The sequence below is a fragment of the Mycteria americana genome, chromosome 1 (assembly GCF_035582795.1).
Source record: "Mycteria americana isolate JAX WOST 10 ecotype Jacksonville Zoo and Gardens chromosome 1, USCA_MyAme_1.0, whole genome shotgun sequence".
In the NCBI taxonomy this organism is placed as follows: domain Eukaryota; kingdom Metazoa; phylum Chordata; class Aves; order Ciconiiformes; family Ciconiidae; genus Mycteria; species Mycteria americana.
In genome coordinates this window covers 134,711,967-134,729,175 of record NC_134365.1, presented here as the reverse complement: position 1 = coordinate 134,729,175, position 17,209 = coordinate 134,711,967, and the positions used below count along the sequence as shown (strand labels likewise).

Below are 17,209 nucleotides of genomic sequence, written 5' to 3'. Positions count from 1 at the left end.
CACAACTTCTACAAAGCTTTCTGTGTGGAAAAGACAGGCTGTGGTTGATTTTATGAACCCTTCTCCTAACGGCAGTCCCAGATCTTCCACAGAATGGTCCTGAACCCACAGACTAATGCATCAGAGCTGAAGGACGGATGGAATAAGCATTTTCAGGAGAGAGGTGTCCTTCTGAGTAATTTCTCACAAACCAAGGCCAAGAAAAGTTTATCTGGAGCACACAAGAAAAGGTGGACTGGAAGCCACAAACTGCAGAGGGCTCTCCTTGCTGCTGCTGTCTTGATTCCTGAAAAATCTTCAGAAATAATGAGAAAACTGAGGACATGATTGTGCATCTTTTTCACAGGGGGAAGGGAAGGGAGGGGCAGTTCAATTTGCATCATTTGTGTAGGCAAATAAATACTTCCCCTTAACCTTTGCCAAATCTTGTACTTGTTTGCTTTCAGCGTTCAAGCTCTGAGTTAAAGTTTTTAAACTAGGAAAGGTCCTGAGAAATCAACTCTTAAGATTAGTGACCTCATGGCACATCCCACTTCTGGTAACAGTGAAAAACATGCCCAAGAGGAGTGGGAGAGATAAGAACGGCATAAAATCAGGGAATTAGTGTGATAGTGGACTGGGAAGGAAACACAATGACCCGGACAGCGCTTGCCTGAAAGTCCCTCTTACAACGAGCCTCAAGAAACGATCTCGTTGTGCCACGAAGTCAACGTTAAATTTCTGGAAGCATGTTAGTAGTTAAAGGGAATCCTATTACTCCCTCGTCACTGAAGTGCTTCCACAATCCGCTTTAATCCCACCACCGCAAATGAGTTTTTATTCTCCAGCATGCTTTCCTGACCATCTGCGGTACAGCTTCTCCAGAGGGCTCCAGCTCTTCCACCCGCAGCACCACGGGCGCTGTCGGGGCCTAACAGGGAGCGGCTGGGGAGCTCCGCTAAGGGGGGGCTCGCCTGCGACCTCCTCTGTCATTCAGCAAGTAACATAAAAAGACCACGCGTGTTCACCGTTACACCTCTCCACGACGTACGGACACACAAATAGCTCAAGCAAATTTAGCAAAGGGAGGAGGAACCGATCCGGGCCGGAGCCGGCGGCCCCCGCACCGCGGCTGCGCCCCAACGGCCGGGTACGGCGGGGCGACACCTCCCTTCCCGCCCCTCCAGCCCACCGCGCAGGCGCAGTCCGCCCCGCGTCTCGCGGTGACGGCCGGGGCGGCCGGCTCCCTGCGCACGCGCACCGCGGCAACAACCCCGCCCCGTTCCGCTGCGCACTAGGCTGTGACGTCACTCCGGCACCTGCCCTCGCTCGACGCGGTGCCCGGAAGCGTCCGACCAGGCAGTATAGCTGATGGAGAAAGGTTCCGGGAGAGGTTTAGTTCCGGGGGCTCCTCCGCATGAACGGCGGCCGCCGCCACCGCCTCGGCTGCAACAATGATCCCGATCCCGGTGGTGGTGTGCGTGCTGGGGGGCTGGTGCGCCATCTACCTGGCGGATACGCTGCTCAAGGTGAGGGCTGTGGGCGCAGAGGCGAACGGGGAGCCCTTGGCCCCGCGCACGCCGGGGCAGGAGCGCCGCTTCACCCCTCGCACCCCGCCGGGGCCGGGAAGGGGGCGCCGGCAGCCCCACGTCCGCCGGGCGGGGTCTGGAGTCGCCACCGGCGAGAGGCCTCCCCGCCTCGCCCACCCTCCGAAACACCAGGGCTGGCCACGACCCCCCTTTCTCCGCCCTCACACGCAGGCGGAGGTGCCGCTCCCCTGCCCGAGCCTGCAGGCCCGAGCTGGCGGCGCCCGGCCGCTCTGCCATTCAAATTTAACGGCCGGCGCGAGGCTCGGGCCGTTGAGGGCGCGTGACAGTGCGGCCGTTCTACGCCCGCCGCCGCCCCCCCGTTGCGGTGCCGGACTCCGGGCTCTGCCGGCCGCGGCCGGGGCAGCCGGGGGCGGTCAGGTTCGGAGCGGGAAAGGCGGCCGCGGGCCTCCCCGGCCCGCCCCACTCAGCTCGGGGCGGGCGCCGGGCTGTTCCCCGCTCGCAGGTGCGGGGAGGGTGCGGTTGGGGGGGGGGTTGCGCCTGCCCCCCACGTCCTGCTGTCCCCTCGGGCTGCTGAGGCGATCCTTTCCCCTAGGTCGAGCCTCCTCGCCCTTGCAACGGGGCCCGCCGGCCCTGCAAGAAGCCGTAGCGGCGGCGCCGCGGGAGCTGCTGTTTTGCTTCCGCCCGTCGCCGAGGTTGAAAACGCCTCCCAGCCGGCTGCAGAGATGGCGGGTCTGCGTTAAAGGACCAAAGCTGTGAAACGTCAGGGAAGCCAGCTTTTAGTCTACTGCTTAAACAGTTCTGTGGCACTTTAATGTGCTTTCTGGAGTTTAAAGTAGTATGATCTTTTAACAAAAACAACCGTAACTTATAAGTTTGCAGTGTAGAGTATGTGTTTTATAATTATGATTTTTCTAAAGTTACTGTATGTAAAAACATAACTATTGCACATTTTTTTTTCTTGTGAATGTCTTTAGTTTTACGGAAAAAAATAAGTTGAGACAGAGCTGAACACTAATACTTTTTAAAGAAGTAAACGTTAATCTTCAGAGGGTATTGTAAGACTCATTTTTTTGCTCCTAATGGAGAGGGGAAGGTCTGAAAAGAAAATACACCAACAAGACATCAGTCGTTATATCTAAGGATGCATTTGTGCATTGCACAAGTTTCATTAAGCGGGGTTTTTTTAAAGCTCGAGAGGTATGATTTTGAAGAGATGATTGAAATTGCGAAGTATGTATGTGAAATGGGATGTATGCTGGTTAAATATAAGGAAAAATGAATGGTTTGATCTGTAATTCTCTTTCTTTTTATATTAATGTTACAGTGCAGGAGCTGCATCTGTTTCTGCCAAGTGCAGCTAGGGCCTAGTGATTTCAAAGTAAAAAACGTTTGTTTAGTCACTCCTGTAAAATATAGGAAGAAACATAAAAAGATTTAGGTGATGAGAAAACTTGGAAAAATAAGTGGCTCCCCCTGCTGCTAATTGTTGGAGAGCAAATGTAGCTCAGTAAATGATGGGAGCTATGAATTGCCAAGTATTAGTCTGTGCATAATGACAATAAAAAATACAGTAATTTATCTGAAGCTTTTTCAAATTGTATTACAACAAGTCTGTATTAGGTATTTGGAAACAAACGTGGCATTGTTTTGAAACACATTAGAAGACTGGCTGGATACCAGAAAAACGTGCTCCTGACTGTAGAGAGACACACCAAAAACCACCAGAAAGGTCAGCCAACAGGCTGGTTTTCTTTTGACGGTAACATTGTGTCTGATGAAGAATCTGAGAGTGCGAAGCAAGAGCTGCCATGATACTGAGACCCGTTTGTATCTCTCTGATTATGAAGATCTCTTTCAGCACTAGACCTTAAAATCATTCTCTTTTATAAATAAGAGTAGCCGCTGTTTTTCTTGTTACAACCTCTGGTAGGGCTTAGCAGCAGCAAGGGAGAAAAAACCCCCACATTGTTTGGAGCCAACTTAGTGCCTGATTTATGTTGAAAAAGAAGGGGGAATGCCTGGAATGCTATAGCAAGCAAGAGAATCCAGGAGTTAAATTTTAACTTTGATCTTTTAACTAAAAGTTGACAGAGGATATTAATCGTCAGGAAGTATGTGGGAGCTGTTGGGTTTTAGTGAACTTACTGGTAGACCTCATGTGTGTACATCTCAATGATAAGTTTCACTGTGAACACCACAGCCAAAATAAAATTTGGATTAAATAACCAGGTTTATATAATTAGGAAACTCAGCGTTTCTTGTTTTATTGCTGGTACTGTAAATCTCCCACCACATTCATAACCCGAGGCTGCTAGCAACCGTAGCAAAAGGCAGTCGCTGCTTAAACCTTAAATCACTTACAATGTAATTGTACCAAAAGGACCTACAGAGCGTGAGTGGAAAATAATACAGGAGTACTTTTCCATGAGTGCTCCTGTTGATACTTTTGGCAAGAGAAGGATGTGTGCTGTAACTTGCAGTTGATGTTTATTCTGTAAACTTGTTCAATGTGCAGTGTCTCTTGCTCTGTTTCCTTACTGGTTTTGTTCAGATTTCAAACATTTTGTTAGGCAGTCTGGCTCTTAGAAAGTCTACAACATAGAAGGCATAACTGTGTGTATAAATGCATTTTTGCACAAATAAATTCACATATTATAATATTGCTAGAGTTACATTACAAGATATGTGTGTGTTAGCAAACTAAAAATATTCCGAATCAAGCTGGGACTTGGAATTTTAAGTCCCTCTTGTTGCTCTTCATTGAACCACTGGCATGAAAGTTTCCATTGAAGCTTGGATCCTACAAAAGGGAATCACTCAGGCAGACCCCTAAATTCCTGCTCCCCAGCATCCTAAATCATGCCATTTCATTCTGCCTGAAGGATCAGGAATGAGCAAAGGGTAGAACGTTGTCCCTCCTTCTGCTATGAGAAATAAAGGATGCATTAGATGCATTCAGTCAAGGTTAGCCTTCAGCTTTTAAGGTCAGGAAGCTGAAATGGTTCAGAGCTCTTGAACAGATTTTGTCAGCAAAGAGGAATGTTAAGGACTCCTGCTGGCTGGCAGATATTTATGGAGCTCCTGGAGTATTTAGCAGACGTTCGTTATTTTGAAGGCTTGCATAAATAAAAAAGTTATTGCATTTATAGTAAAATTAATATAACAAAGATCACTTAGAACTCAGCTTAAAGAAGCAGAGCCAAGGCCTGTGAGAAGGAAGTTTGAAATGAAACATAGGATACCACCATACCTCATACCAGGGCATGAGGATGCGCGTGGTAATGTGGTGATCCTACTGGGCTCAGGACAGAAGGAGCAAAAGTTTGCATAGAGCTTTTTAATATATTTTTTGAAGGGATGCAGTCATCTAGTGATCATGAATACCATTTGCACAACTTGTGAGGAAAATGCAAAAGGAGAATGAATTTTGGTGCCTTTTATTTTTTTTTCCCCATTTGGCAAGTGTATGGTCAGTAATCCCATATTTCTTACGGAAAACTTCATATTTATTTATGCCTTGCTAGTACAGTGGGCCTGTGATGTGGTTGGAATGAATTTGAAGGGATGAATTTGTGGCATTTCTAGGGGAAAAGTGTTTTTTCCATGGGATAGAAGGAACGCGTTTTTGAAGTGCCAAAACAATATAACTAATTAGCTTTATGTGGTTGGTTGGGTTCTTTTGGACTCTGTGTGAATGAATAGGATGTTTTTACTTAATTCCCAAAAGACAGTTTCTCATGTCAGAGGTACTTACTGTCATATGTGTTTTTGTTCTTAATTATCTGGTAGATTATATGAGGAGGTCTTTTTCTTTGTTTCTTTGGCTTATGTATTATTATTTGTAAAAGTGTAATCATCTTTGTGATCTCTTCTGTTAAAGTTAGCAAATGCTGGGTTAGCAAATGCTGATCTGGTTGTGGACACTAAATTTAGTGGTGTCATAGGGAGTGATTAATGTTGGTTAGGGAATACATTACGATGGAAATTTCTGTTGGTGCCCTCAGCTGACTGAACAAAAACGTGAATGAAATCAGTAGGGTGAAGAAGGAAGTGACACAGGAATATATAGGCAGAAAGGATAAATGGTGTAATAGGTGATAAATGAACAGTGACCTGAGTAAATGGGTCTTGCGTCCTAGGAAAATTGTTACTTAAAATAAATGTTAACGTTCACATTTTAGTTAATTCAACAAAATGAGAAAAGCTAGGAATATAGTTGTACAAGATGAGATTCTCACTTCCCACCAGCACCGCGGCAGGACAGGAGGAATGCAAGGAACTTGGCAAGTTCTAAATTTGTTTAAAGAACCACGGACGACAGCCAGAAACTTGTGAAGTTTCTCTTGGAGGAGGAGAGGGGAACCTGTTGTGAACTACGCATTCCCAATGTCTTCAGTAGGTGCTGCTGCTCGTAGGGAAACTGGGGAACAACGCTCCAGGTCAGACAGCTCCGAAGACTTGTCTGGATTATGTCAGAGACACTCCTGCCTTGGGAACTGCTGGAAGTCAGAAGGCTTAAAGCTCTGGTGCGCTTTTCCTGAGCTATGAGTTCTTCTTTCACCTCCAAGGAAAGCGTTCCTTCAGTTGGGTTTCTGATACTAGCTTCCGTGGAGAAGGCTGAGTAAAGCCTATTGCAAAGACAAGTGCCATGTAATATGAAGTAGCAATTGCAAAACTATGTCTATTGGTCTATAATATCAGATAATACTGCAGATAAGTATTAATCATATAGCCTATAGGTCACATTTCTCATCAAGAGAAATCTTTGGAACTACTAGGAAGGCATTCTAGCAGTATCTTGAAATGCTGGGAAATTATCATAGTGAAATTGCTGTTGCAATACAGGTTGATAAGTTTAAATTCCTTCTCGCTTTTTGTTAGCATGATCAAATATTTCAGAGTCTCTTTAGGCATAGTCTCTGTGTTTGAAAAGTAGACCTCATTTTTACCCTTACTAAAGGGTATCCATGGTACTGATCCATATCTCACCAATATTAGAAAAAGTTTTTTCAGCTGAAGCCAAGAGAAGCATTTTTCTTTATTGTAGTTTTAAAAATGTTTACTGGAATATAATTGCACATTGAAAAAATACCATAAACAGTTCAGTCTTTAGCCTTCTAACCAAACAGTTAAAAACTACTGAAAGTGATTTAACACTAGGGAAGATGATATAAGATCTTGTTTGTCATATAACACTGGATACTCGATCTCTCTTGCAGTCCTAGAACTGTTGTGATTTGCATCAAAACAGTGGCATAACTTTTTCATATTACATGTCACACCTACCTATATGTCAAAATATAAATAATGTGCAGGACATTTACCTGAAGTTATACATCCATTTTTATATAAACAGATCACATCTACTGCTTGGTCACATAATGTAAAATCTTCCTAGAAGTTTTTGGTTGAACTAATTTTCCATTGTTTTGCAGTCATCCAACTCTCTGAAGGCATCTTATGAAGACTGGCTGCTGACGTACGGCTTGAGCGTCTCTCCTTTTCACATGCGATGGCAAACAGCTCTCTTCAACCGCCAGTTCTACAACTGGGGGAGATGGAAACCCAGATTTCTGTATTTATGGTATAAATTCAGGATTATTTTTCTTCTGTCAAATACAGAGTCAACAACTTAACCATATCTGTGCCTGTCAGCCTTAAAAGCGTAATGGGTAGATGGTTATTTCACTAGGCTAATGATAAAACCAAGCTAGCATGGTTGCCATAATTGTACTGTGCCAGTATAAGTCTTTCTCCTCTGCTAAAAAATACATAGCTCTCCCCTGATCACTAGAGTTTAAAAAGTATTCAAAGACAGTTGTGTCCCTGTTGTCAGTCATTGCCCAGACATTCAGCAAGTATACCTGCTCAGATGCACATTTCTCACCTTCTGTCTGCTGGCACCTTTCCTTGCTGAGCTTGCACAGACTGCTGGGAATGGGTAAGTAGGTAGGGTGGTTAGTATGGGTGCTCCTGGACTTGTTTAGAAAATTATTGCTCAGTTGCCTTCCTAGCATTACTTTATATCTGCTCTGAAAATATAAAATGAGTAAGGTTTGAATTTCTTTTCATTTCCTGTATTTCTGCCCTCAGTGAGATAGTAGTGAGAGGTCTGCTTCATACTGGTTTCTCTTGTATGTAATGATTTTACTATTTCAGTTTGAAATAGTTCTATATCGATCACATTTTTTTTAGTGTTTATAATTTATTACAGTGTAATGTTTCCACTGGTCTCTTTAATTAACATGACAAGGTACATGTTGCTTAAAATAAATTTGCTAATTCACAGTGAGCTTCATTAAGGATAGTAAGAGAAAAATTATGCTATTGTGAGGGGAAGAAGGACTGGTAGTGAATTTGTTTTAGCTAGAAGATAAACTTTATCACATCATTCAACTATTGGTCAGTGTAAAATAATAAAGCTGAATAAAAATTCACCACTAAGTGGACTGACATAAATTGAAATTATTTTCAACACTGATTTTAATGAAAAATAAATTGGTGAGCAGAACAGTGTGTTTTAAGTAATTGATTTGAATCTGATCTTGCAGTTGTACCTTTTAGTTCTTCTTTAAAAAAGGTTGAGTCTCATTTATTGTTCTTTAGCACTTTTTATTGTTTGTGAGGAAGATGCAAAATTTATTGAAAAAGCTCATATAAATAAATATGTATGCTACCCTATCATTTGATCCAGGTCTCTAAATATGTGATGGTGTGGTGCAACATGGTTAATTATATATTGTTATATATATTGTTATTGTTTTTATATTCATAGCTAATGGCAAGTTATATATATTGAGTAACTGAGTAAAATTTATAATGTGTAAGAACAACATAAAAATATTTGAAGATTAATCAGGATGTGGTTTGGATATAAAACATTTATTAAACAAGGAAAATATTATATGTTGTTAGTCAATATTATTAGTATATGTTATTATTGTTATCAGTTTCCTTTAGCTAATGTTTTTGTATTGGATTGTTGATACATGAATGGTAGTAACATCAGATAAGTTTTGCCCTGTGAGTTTGGTGTGCTGAATTGTGCTAAAGCAGTTACTTATGCAGAGAATATACCCTATCTTCTTGTGGCTATGCATTGCTAAACTATTTGCTTCTCTGTAGGTTCAGCATAGGAATGGTGTTTGGTGTAGTTGCCATGTTTGGCTCTGTTATTCTTCTTGGAAAGACACTGATGCAAACACTGACACAGATGCTCACAGAGGCACCGAAAGCCCAGAATGATCGTATGCTGCAAGTTGTGGTAAGTGTTCCCTTCTCAGGTCTTTGAGAGTTGTGAACTGATCTTAACCAGCTTCTTAATGGGGTATGTGACGCGTAAATCCTCCCATGCAAGAATAACCGAACTCCTGATATTCATCTACATAAAAATTTGCTGGTTTGTTATCAGCCTTAAAAATAGGGAGTGGAGGTAGTAAAAGAGGGGAAGAAAAATGAAGGCAAACGTGGAAGAGCTTATATTAAAAATTCTCAGGAGTGAGAATTGGCTAATAATTTTGAAAAGCCCTAAATTATCATAGTGCTAAGAATATAAAACAGAGCTAAGAATGTGCCTCCTCTGAGCTGTGCAATGTAGAGGCACTTGTGGCCTTAAAGTTTGCAGAGCACATCCATAATCCACAAGAAGAGAGGAGTTCTATTTAATTTATTACAATACAAAACATCAGTGGAAAAGGAAAGAAGTGTAAAGAGCTTTGTGTGATAGTGGAAGCAAAGATTCATTAGTGAGGAGATGGCATATTTTTTGATCATTCAAGGATTTATGCCGTACTTCACAGTGTGAAATGGAAAGTGCTGTTTCTGGCAGTATCTAGTCAAAGGCCTAATAACAATGTATTTAATTGTTTCATGGATTTCTGATGCTGGACAATATATTGTATGGTTTTAGAAAGGAATGCATTTCACAGAATGGGAGAGATTGCAAATACTGTCTTTTCTGTCTCTATGCAAGGAAGTAATGGAAGAACTGACATTGCCCTTAAAACAGTTTTAACCTGGAAGGATTCCTAACTACCCTTATTTCCCCAAGAGTGCTGTCTGGCCCAAATGTCTTAAGGTCATTTTCCAGAAATGCAGAAAGTCCTATGAGATGGCTCTGCCTCCTGCTGCGTGGCTTAGAGCAGGGGTGCCCAACCATTTTACTGAGTGTGTAAGTACTCAGCTAATCTAGTGAACAGAAGGTGGGAATTGTGCGCTGCCATGGTAGGCCTTCCTGTAAGTGCTAACCTGACTGTGTGCAGCTAGGCTTAAAAAAACTCCATGAGTGCCAGTAGCCTGACCATTAGCATGTGCCATAAACTCAGTGCCTTTGGGATGGTTTGGGTCTGTTTCACACATGCAGGCTGAATATAGCAAATGCAGTGTGTGTTGGCAAAAGCAGGCAATGAGACCTGGGAGAGAACTGCTGGTACTGCCACTGCAGTCACCCGGTCCACAGCCTGCTCCTGAATTATCTCCAGAAGCAGACAGAGGTGGGCAGTCTGTGCGTCTAGTAGAGCACAAGTTGAGCATGAGACAGAAAAGGTTTAATTTACATGCCAACAGGGTTTGTCCTAAGTATGTATGTCTGTTACATTCTGGAGTAAGAAAAGCCTCCCTTACATCTTCATTTTCTGAGATCATGATATGGATCTATCCACTTTTGTGACACCAGAGTAACATGGTCATTTGCAATACATTGCTCTTTAGAGAAAATAACATAGAGGCAACCAAAGTAAAGATGAGCCTTTGGAATTAATCTGGTGTGAATTGGAACTATGAAAGCAGAAATGTAGGATAATGTTCACAATTTCAATGTGGAATTGATTCCTCAGTGACTGCCTACTGGCAATATCACGGTGTTCAAACCAAAGACAGACTGGCACTGAAAAAGATGTAATGTATAGGGATAATGTAATGTCATGTATGGGGATAAGGTTACTTCTCCTAAGTTGATTTGTGGTTCTCTTTCTTTCCTACCTCATTCTTTCATTTCCGAATGGTCACAGTTGTATAATTGTGCCTTTAAAGATTGAGGGGAATGTGCTACCATAAGTTGACACAAAAAAGTGACCCATGTGTGGTTGCAAAGAGGTGAAGAACAAGTCAGGAGGAACCTTCTCATTTAAATTAGTTACTTATATTTGTCTGCCTGGAGGAGAGTGAGTTGTTTTTTTAAAAAAACAAAAAACAACTTTTTTTTTTAACTCAACTTTAGCCTGTGGCATAAATCTGTGTAGCCTTTAGCCTTTGGCTATGGAGAGAAGGAGACACATTTCTACTTATGTTTTATTGATTAAGATTTTTGTACCGTTCCTCTTTTGTTCAGTCATGTTTATTTAAAATACCTATCTGTAGGTAACTGGGCTGTTTTTCTTTAGCTGCCCCCTCTTGTGTTGGTTGCGTGTTGACAAAAGTGGGAAGAGGCAGATCAGTTACTAGCAAAGGATCTTCTTTTACTAAAGGCATTTCCAGAAGACCATAAAATATAAGATGACAATGCTTATTAACAAAATACTGCTATTGATTTCAGAACCCTTCATTAGAGTTAACTTCCCTTTTAGGTGAATCTTAAACTAGTTTCTTTGACGTGAAGTCTGAAAACATCCGGTGCTGTGTACTAACAGGCTATAGTTATGGTGCTATTAAGATGGCAACTCTTGCTATTGCTGTCTGTCCTCCCATGTGCCCAGAGCAGAGGGCCACTGGCAATGCCAGTTAGCTGATGCGTTAGTGCCACCAGCTGATGTTGTAATACAAGCAATGGATGCTTAACGAATGAAAAGCAGCTGTCTTCATACAGTGAGGTGCGATAGTCGTGCTCATGATCACAGTCTGGACAGAATTTGTGAAATTTGCTTTAACATTAATGAAAACAGTCTTTTGAAGGATTTCTTTTAGCTAGATTGTCTCACCAACCTATTGTAGAGTTCTGCTGCATGGGTAGGTGAATGCACATAATTGAGGAAGGTGCAGGACTAAATGAAGGTAGGATCAAATGAGATCTGTTCAGTTGGATCTGCAGCCTTTTGTGTCCCACAAGGATGGTTTTTAGAGAGTCCTACAGACAGGCCAGGAATTTTTGCCCATAGCATCTCTTTTCTGCCACTGGATTGCAATTCAAGTTGTGTTCACATCAGCTGTTAGTGACTGTACTGGAATGCGCCCTGCCTTAAGCAGGGAGAGCTGTGGAGCAGACGGGAGAACTGTCCCACAGCAAGCAGCAGAAGTGGCCTTGTCATCCCACTGCAGCGTGGCCACTGAGCAGGGACAGGAACCAAGCAGGAGTAAAGTCCATCAGGAGGAAAGAGGGGATGGTTCCTCATTCTCTGACTTGTGACTGCTTTGAAGCCCGTCTGGAAGGAGTTGGTGTCTCATGACTAGTACAATGAAGGACTTGAGGAGTGGTAGGAATCCACAGCAACAGGAGGAATGTGAGGGACCTGCATATTATGGCTTACATAAATTAAACTAGTATATTCATTTCAGGTCCTTTTCTTTTAAAGATTAAATTGCCATATGTAGACTGCCAAAACTTGAACAATAGACAAAAGTTACCCTTTTTTTGACCTTGTAAATTTGAGATAGTCTCATGATTTGGATAGGAAGAGAGAAGGGAGACTGACAGTTCCAGTTGTAGGCTCATTTTTTGATCTTTTAGGGCTCACAGTGTTTTAAGTGCCATACAATTTTTTTTTTTTTGAAGGGTGGATCTTCTCTCTGGCTACGTGACTGGATGCAGGAAATTCTAAACTAATGCTCACAGTTGCCAAGCCTGTCTCATTTGAGTGGAAGTCTGTGTACATTTTTATAAACTTCTCAAGTTTAATATAGAGTAGGACACATTCAGTCAGGCCTGTGGGGAGTAGGTGGGGCAGGGAGAAGTCTTTTGTGCCTGGAGAGCTTTTTAACCTTCAACAAAAGAATATATATTTAATATATTTTAAAATACATTGAATAAATTGGGAGAAGAAGTACAAACTGATAGTGCTGCATAAGAACGGCCCCTATTCTGTTGCGGTCTGAAGAAGCTGAGTGAGAGCAGCAAGTTTAGGGGCAGAATGATTTGTCTTTGTACCTCTTGGTTTCCTCATGTGTTTTATTTTGTTGTCATGCCCACATCAACAGGTGCCTGGTGTAAATTTGCCTGTCAGCCAGCTGACCTATTTCTTCTCTGCAATCCTCATCAGTGGTGTGATACATGAAGTCGGCCATGGGGTGGCAGCTATTCGGTAATACAAATTACTTTTCTCTCACTATGTGCCAACAAAGCCTAATATTCCAGAGCATTTACCTACAGGTGAAAGTTGTTAGCACTTCTTTGGTTTATCTAGAAAGTCTGTTTATTCTGTATATCATAGCTTCCTTAGATTTTAAGTTTGGAAGGGTGTACAATTAAGGATAAAGTTTTAATACAGTGTCTATTCTACAGATGATGAGAAAGGACTTCTGCTTGCAAATACACCATGCCACATCAGGTTTAAAATAATACTTCTTTTAAGTGCTCCTCTTTTTCTCACAGCAATTGCATTTCTGCAGCTGTGGCACTTGAAGAGGACCCATGCGCTATTGCACAATGGTACTTTAAAATAGATTTTAAATTGATTTGTTTAAACATAGCTTGTGAAGTAGCATATGAACAGGCTGAAGCAGTAACTCAGTCAAATGTGATTTGCCCATATTAATTTCAGTGATGTGTTAATTTTGATCAAAGATGATATTTTTAATGTCACTTAACTATGATGATTACTTCACAAAAAAGTTATTTGATATGGTTAGTCATTACTGTTAAATGGCACTCTAGCATAAGAGGGTTAAGTGGTGGTTACTGGGACTGATATTCAGGTGTCCTCCGCTTTTCTCCTGGACATTATCAAAACCTGCCCCATGAGCATGAAGCCCTAAGTTGTTTCTCTGATTTTCTTGAGTGCAGGGGGTCATGACTGCATCTTAACCCATTACTACCTTTTTTGTAACCCCAACAGTTCTCAGTTAGAGATGTGGTTTGGGACCTTCTGTGTTTCATATTCTCTGTTTGTCTTTCAGCCTTTTTGCCCTAATATTCACAGGGATTTTTCTGCGGAGGATGAAGCTCTTGCTCATCCCACCACAGGAAGAAGCAACAAAATTTCCTTTTTCTTACAGTGCCTTCACATGCTGCTGGCTAACTGCAGAGAAGCCCGGAGTAGCTATAGAGCTCTTTTTAACCAGCGTGAATAATTCTTATACCTTAGTGGTGTGATATCTTCATTCAAGATCTGGAGCAAAGGCTCTGAATATTCAAGTTTAGGTTATGTTTTTGTCAAAAAATTAATTCCCAGCTGTTTCCAGGGGAAAAATTAGTTTGTCCAATGTACATTGCTGTTGCTGCTGCTGTTTTCTGCTTAACTTTTTTTTTTCCCTCCTCCTAGCACAGGTTGGGTCTATAGTGCTGTTAGGGTCAGTCCTCAGGGTTTAGGGTCTACTAAATAGCTGTGCTGTGGGCAAATTTTATTATTCTGGCAAATCACTTTGACTCCCTGAAAGCTAATACACTTTCGCCAACTTCAGTTCAAGATAGTATGGGCTGTGAACTACAAGACCTTAACATATTTAAGCCTTAGCTTAGTCAAGGCTTGTGCCAAAAAAGCCTTTTTCTTTTTCCCTCTGTACCTCCTACCCAAGTCATGAAATCATGTATAGGCATTAGACTGCCTATTAGTAATTGGTAGCATGGGTAGGTCTGATGAGTTAACTCCAGGGAATTAATGTATTACTTCATTATGATTAATTTTGTATAATTCTGTGTCTTATTGTATATGCACAATAAATAAATAAATGTGAATAAATAAAATGCTATGCCCAGTGTACTGTTCAGTAAATATATGGGATTAGCTGATCCGTGCCTGGTTTGTCTTGGAACATGATTGTCTTGGAATAATAATTGGAATGTAATTGTCTTGGAACATGATTGTCATGCCTCTATTAGTCCCTTATGAAATTTCTAGCTTCATAAAACCTTTCTGTAGTTATTCCAAAAAGTGCCATTTAAAAGCAATTGTAAAACCACTGAAAAATATATATATTATCTGTATGACAATGTCAGCTACTAATATATTTAAATAGCATTTGTCCTTTTAACCTCTTGACTTGTTTTCATTTTTTCAGATGACATTTCCCTCATTTTTGTTATTTTACAATTTACTCTAAATTTCATTAAGGAGAAACAGAGAAATGATAAATTCCAGAAATCTATAAGTGTTTCTTTAAAAGGAAAGTGATTGCTTCTTCCAGATATTTTTTCATAGATTAGTTTGAAACTGCGTCCTACAGGCTTCCATTTTTTTACTTAAAAGAAAAAATCCCCCAAATGTTAAAATATATGTTAACTTGAACATAGGGGTTTTTTTTAAAGTATTTTATGTGTTACTGTTACCAGGAGACAGAAAAGAAGTTGAACTTATCCTTTATTTTTTACCAGGCTTACAAATGTGTGCTGCTTGAAAGTGACAACTACTGTAGAAAACATCCTTTAGTCTAATTATCTTTCAATTATTCATATTATGAAAAATAAGTTAGTTTTATAATTGTAAATTTAGTTATTCTTGTTAAAAATGTGTGCTATGGAATCTCTCAGTTTTTAATTTCTTTGTTTGCAGTAACACCAGTTCATTTTTCTTTTCTTCTTTTTAAGAGAACAAGTACGATTTAATGGATTTGGGATTTTTATCTTCATTGTCTATCCTGGAGCATTTGTTGACCTCTTCACAACCCACTTGCAACTGATATCTCCAGTCCAGCAATTAAGGATATTTTGTGCAGGTAATAGTTTGTGCTTTTTTATTATATCTTTGCTTAGCACAGTTACTTATTTTACAGGCATCATTTGTGAATCCTTGATGGAGGATTGAAGGTTTAAAATGAAAAAGTAAAAAAGCTTCTCTTTACCTAAAGATGGTCCTTCTGTTCTGAACCTAAATTGTGATTTCAGAAAATCATTTGATCGTTACTGTCCCTACTGCACTGTTTTCTGGAGGAGACATGTCAGTTTCTAGGACCTTAAATGAGTACCAGTTTCCTGCCATGAAAAATGTTATTACATCCTAGATCTGATTCAGAATAGTTGTGCATAAGAAATTCCAGTTGTGTGGTTGTGGAAAAAATGTGGTTTATGACCTTCCTCTCTCATTAGAAAAAGCTGTTACACCAGCTCAGGTGCAGAAGTTCCTTTGTTTTGTTTGGGTTTTTTTTTTGCGTATTGTATGGTCTAAGTAGCAAAACCTTGGAGCGCACAAGCTGGAAGATACTGGTGGTATGAGAACATGACTCGCTGTCACAGGTGAACACTCTTGAGCAATTCACTACCATTTTCTGCAATAGGAGCAATCTATTATGTGATTTTTTCAATAGTACTGTGAGTGATTTTCAGTGACGTGTGAGTTATGTTATTATACAGGTCACTGTGTTTTGATGTTGCCATCAGGAGGAAATAAAGGCTAAAACACAAACATCCAAAGAGAATCACAGCTTATGGCTCCAAATAACCTCCAAATGTTTTTTATTTGATGTTTTTTGAAGTCTCTGGCTACTGGGAATTAGAGCCCTGTTGCTGTGGAAAGTTAGACTGAGACTGTGTCATGGTACCTGAACCACTTGTATTACTGATTTCTAGAGACAAAGGTGGTTCCCAAACTACTGAAATAAACATGGAAAAGTTAGCATCTTGATTTAGTTCTTGGTACTGATGGTTTTCTATTTCAGGGGACAGTAGGATAGCATCCAGCCTGTTGTAATCTTTAGATACTAACATTGTTTCTTCAATATTGTAATTAAAACATTATATAGAGGGGTTTAGGCTGGGCATACAGAAGCCTTTAGCAAAGCATATTTTCAAGCTTTCATAAATCAAGTAAATGATGATAAATGTTAGGTAAGTAAATATATCTATATTCCAAATACCCTAATGAAGCAAAATCATTCACTGCGATAGGCTAACTTTTATGAAGCCCTGTTTCTCAAATTAATCAATTTCCATTTCCAGCTACTGTGAACAGAACTGAAAGAGAAGACATACCGATTGTCAAAATAGGTTGCTTACCTACGTTCCTGAGGAATCATCTAGAAAAATAAGATTATAAGCTGTAATAGAAAATAATTGCTTGCATGTTTTTGATGACAAGCAAACACCTATCATAATTTTTCAGGTTTCTTGGGAAACCTGAAATAGGGGAATACAAGGTAGGAACAAGCATGTTGCAAGACTGGTTAGCATCAATGGCTTGTTATCAGTTAGGTATAACAAATATATGCATTTTTTTACAGCTAATGATAGGTATGTTTCAGAACTATGATGTTTGATAGTGATAAAATGTGATATTTGGTAAACTTGACTCAATCTTAATTGTCAGAGCAGTTGAATGAACCTATTCTCAGTGTTCTGAATTTCTGAGTTTACAGAGACATGCTTTCAGATTTTTGTATGGCAGAACGAAAGTAAAAGAGCTAGAGTAGAGAACGACACCAAATATTCCTTTTGTAGTCCACCTATACTCTGGAGATTAAAGAATATATTTGTTGTACAGCAGATGGCATCATGAGTTAAAGAACAGTGAATGAGTGTTCTTGTAAGAGGTGTGATATTTTTAGCATTAATTCCATGCCTAGTAGATGAAAAGTGCTTCTGTGCAGCACTTTCTTATAAT

At 40.6% G+C, this 17,209-nt stretch overlaps 1 protein-coding gene across 4 annotated transcripts in view; it reads left to right on the top strand.

The window, feature by feature from the left end:
* The first annotated feature begins 1,311 nt into the window (after nucleotides 1–1,311).
* Nucleotides 1,312–17,209, top strand: part of MBTPS2 (membrane bound transcription factor peptidase, site 2) — a 38,333-nt gene continuing 22,435 nt past the window's right edge. For 2 of the 4 annotated variants that reach the window (XR_012778412.1, XM_075521254.1), the window contains exons 1-5: nucleotides 1,312–1,508; nucleotides 6,965–7,113; nucleotides 8,655–8,793; nucleotides 12,657–12,760; nucleotides 15,202–15,329. Coding sequence is in view for 3 of the 4 variants with exons in the window: in XM_075521254.1 (XP_075377369.1) it covers nucleotides 1,434–1,508; nucleotides 6,965–7,113; nucleotides 8,655–8,793; nucleotides 12,657–12,760; nucleotides 15,202–15,329 (595 nt within the window). In the remaining variant the exon portion in view is untranslated. Of the gene's footprint in view, nucleotides 1,509–1,575; nucleotides 2,032–2,510; nucleotides 2,727–6,964; nucleotides 7,114–8,654; nucleotides 8,794–12,656; nucleotides 12,761–15,201; nucleotides 15,330–17,209 lie in introns of those variants that run through there. The other 2 variants (XM_075521263.1, XM_075521272.1) reach the window with 2 other exon arrangements.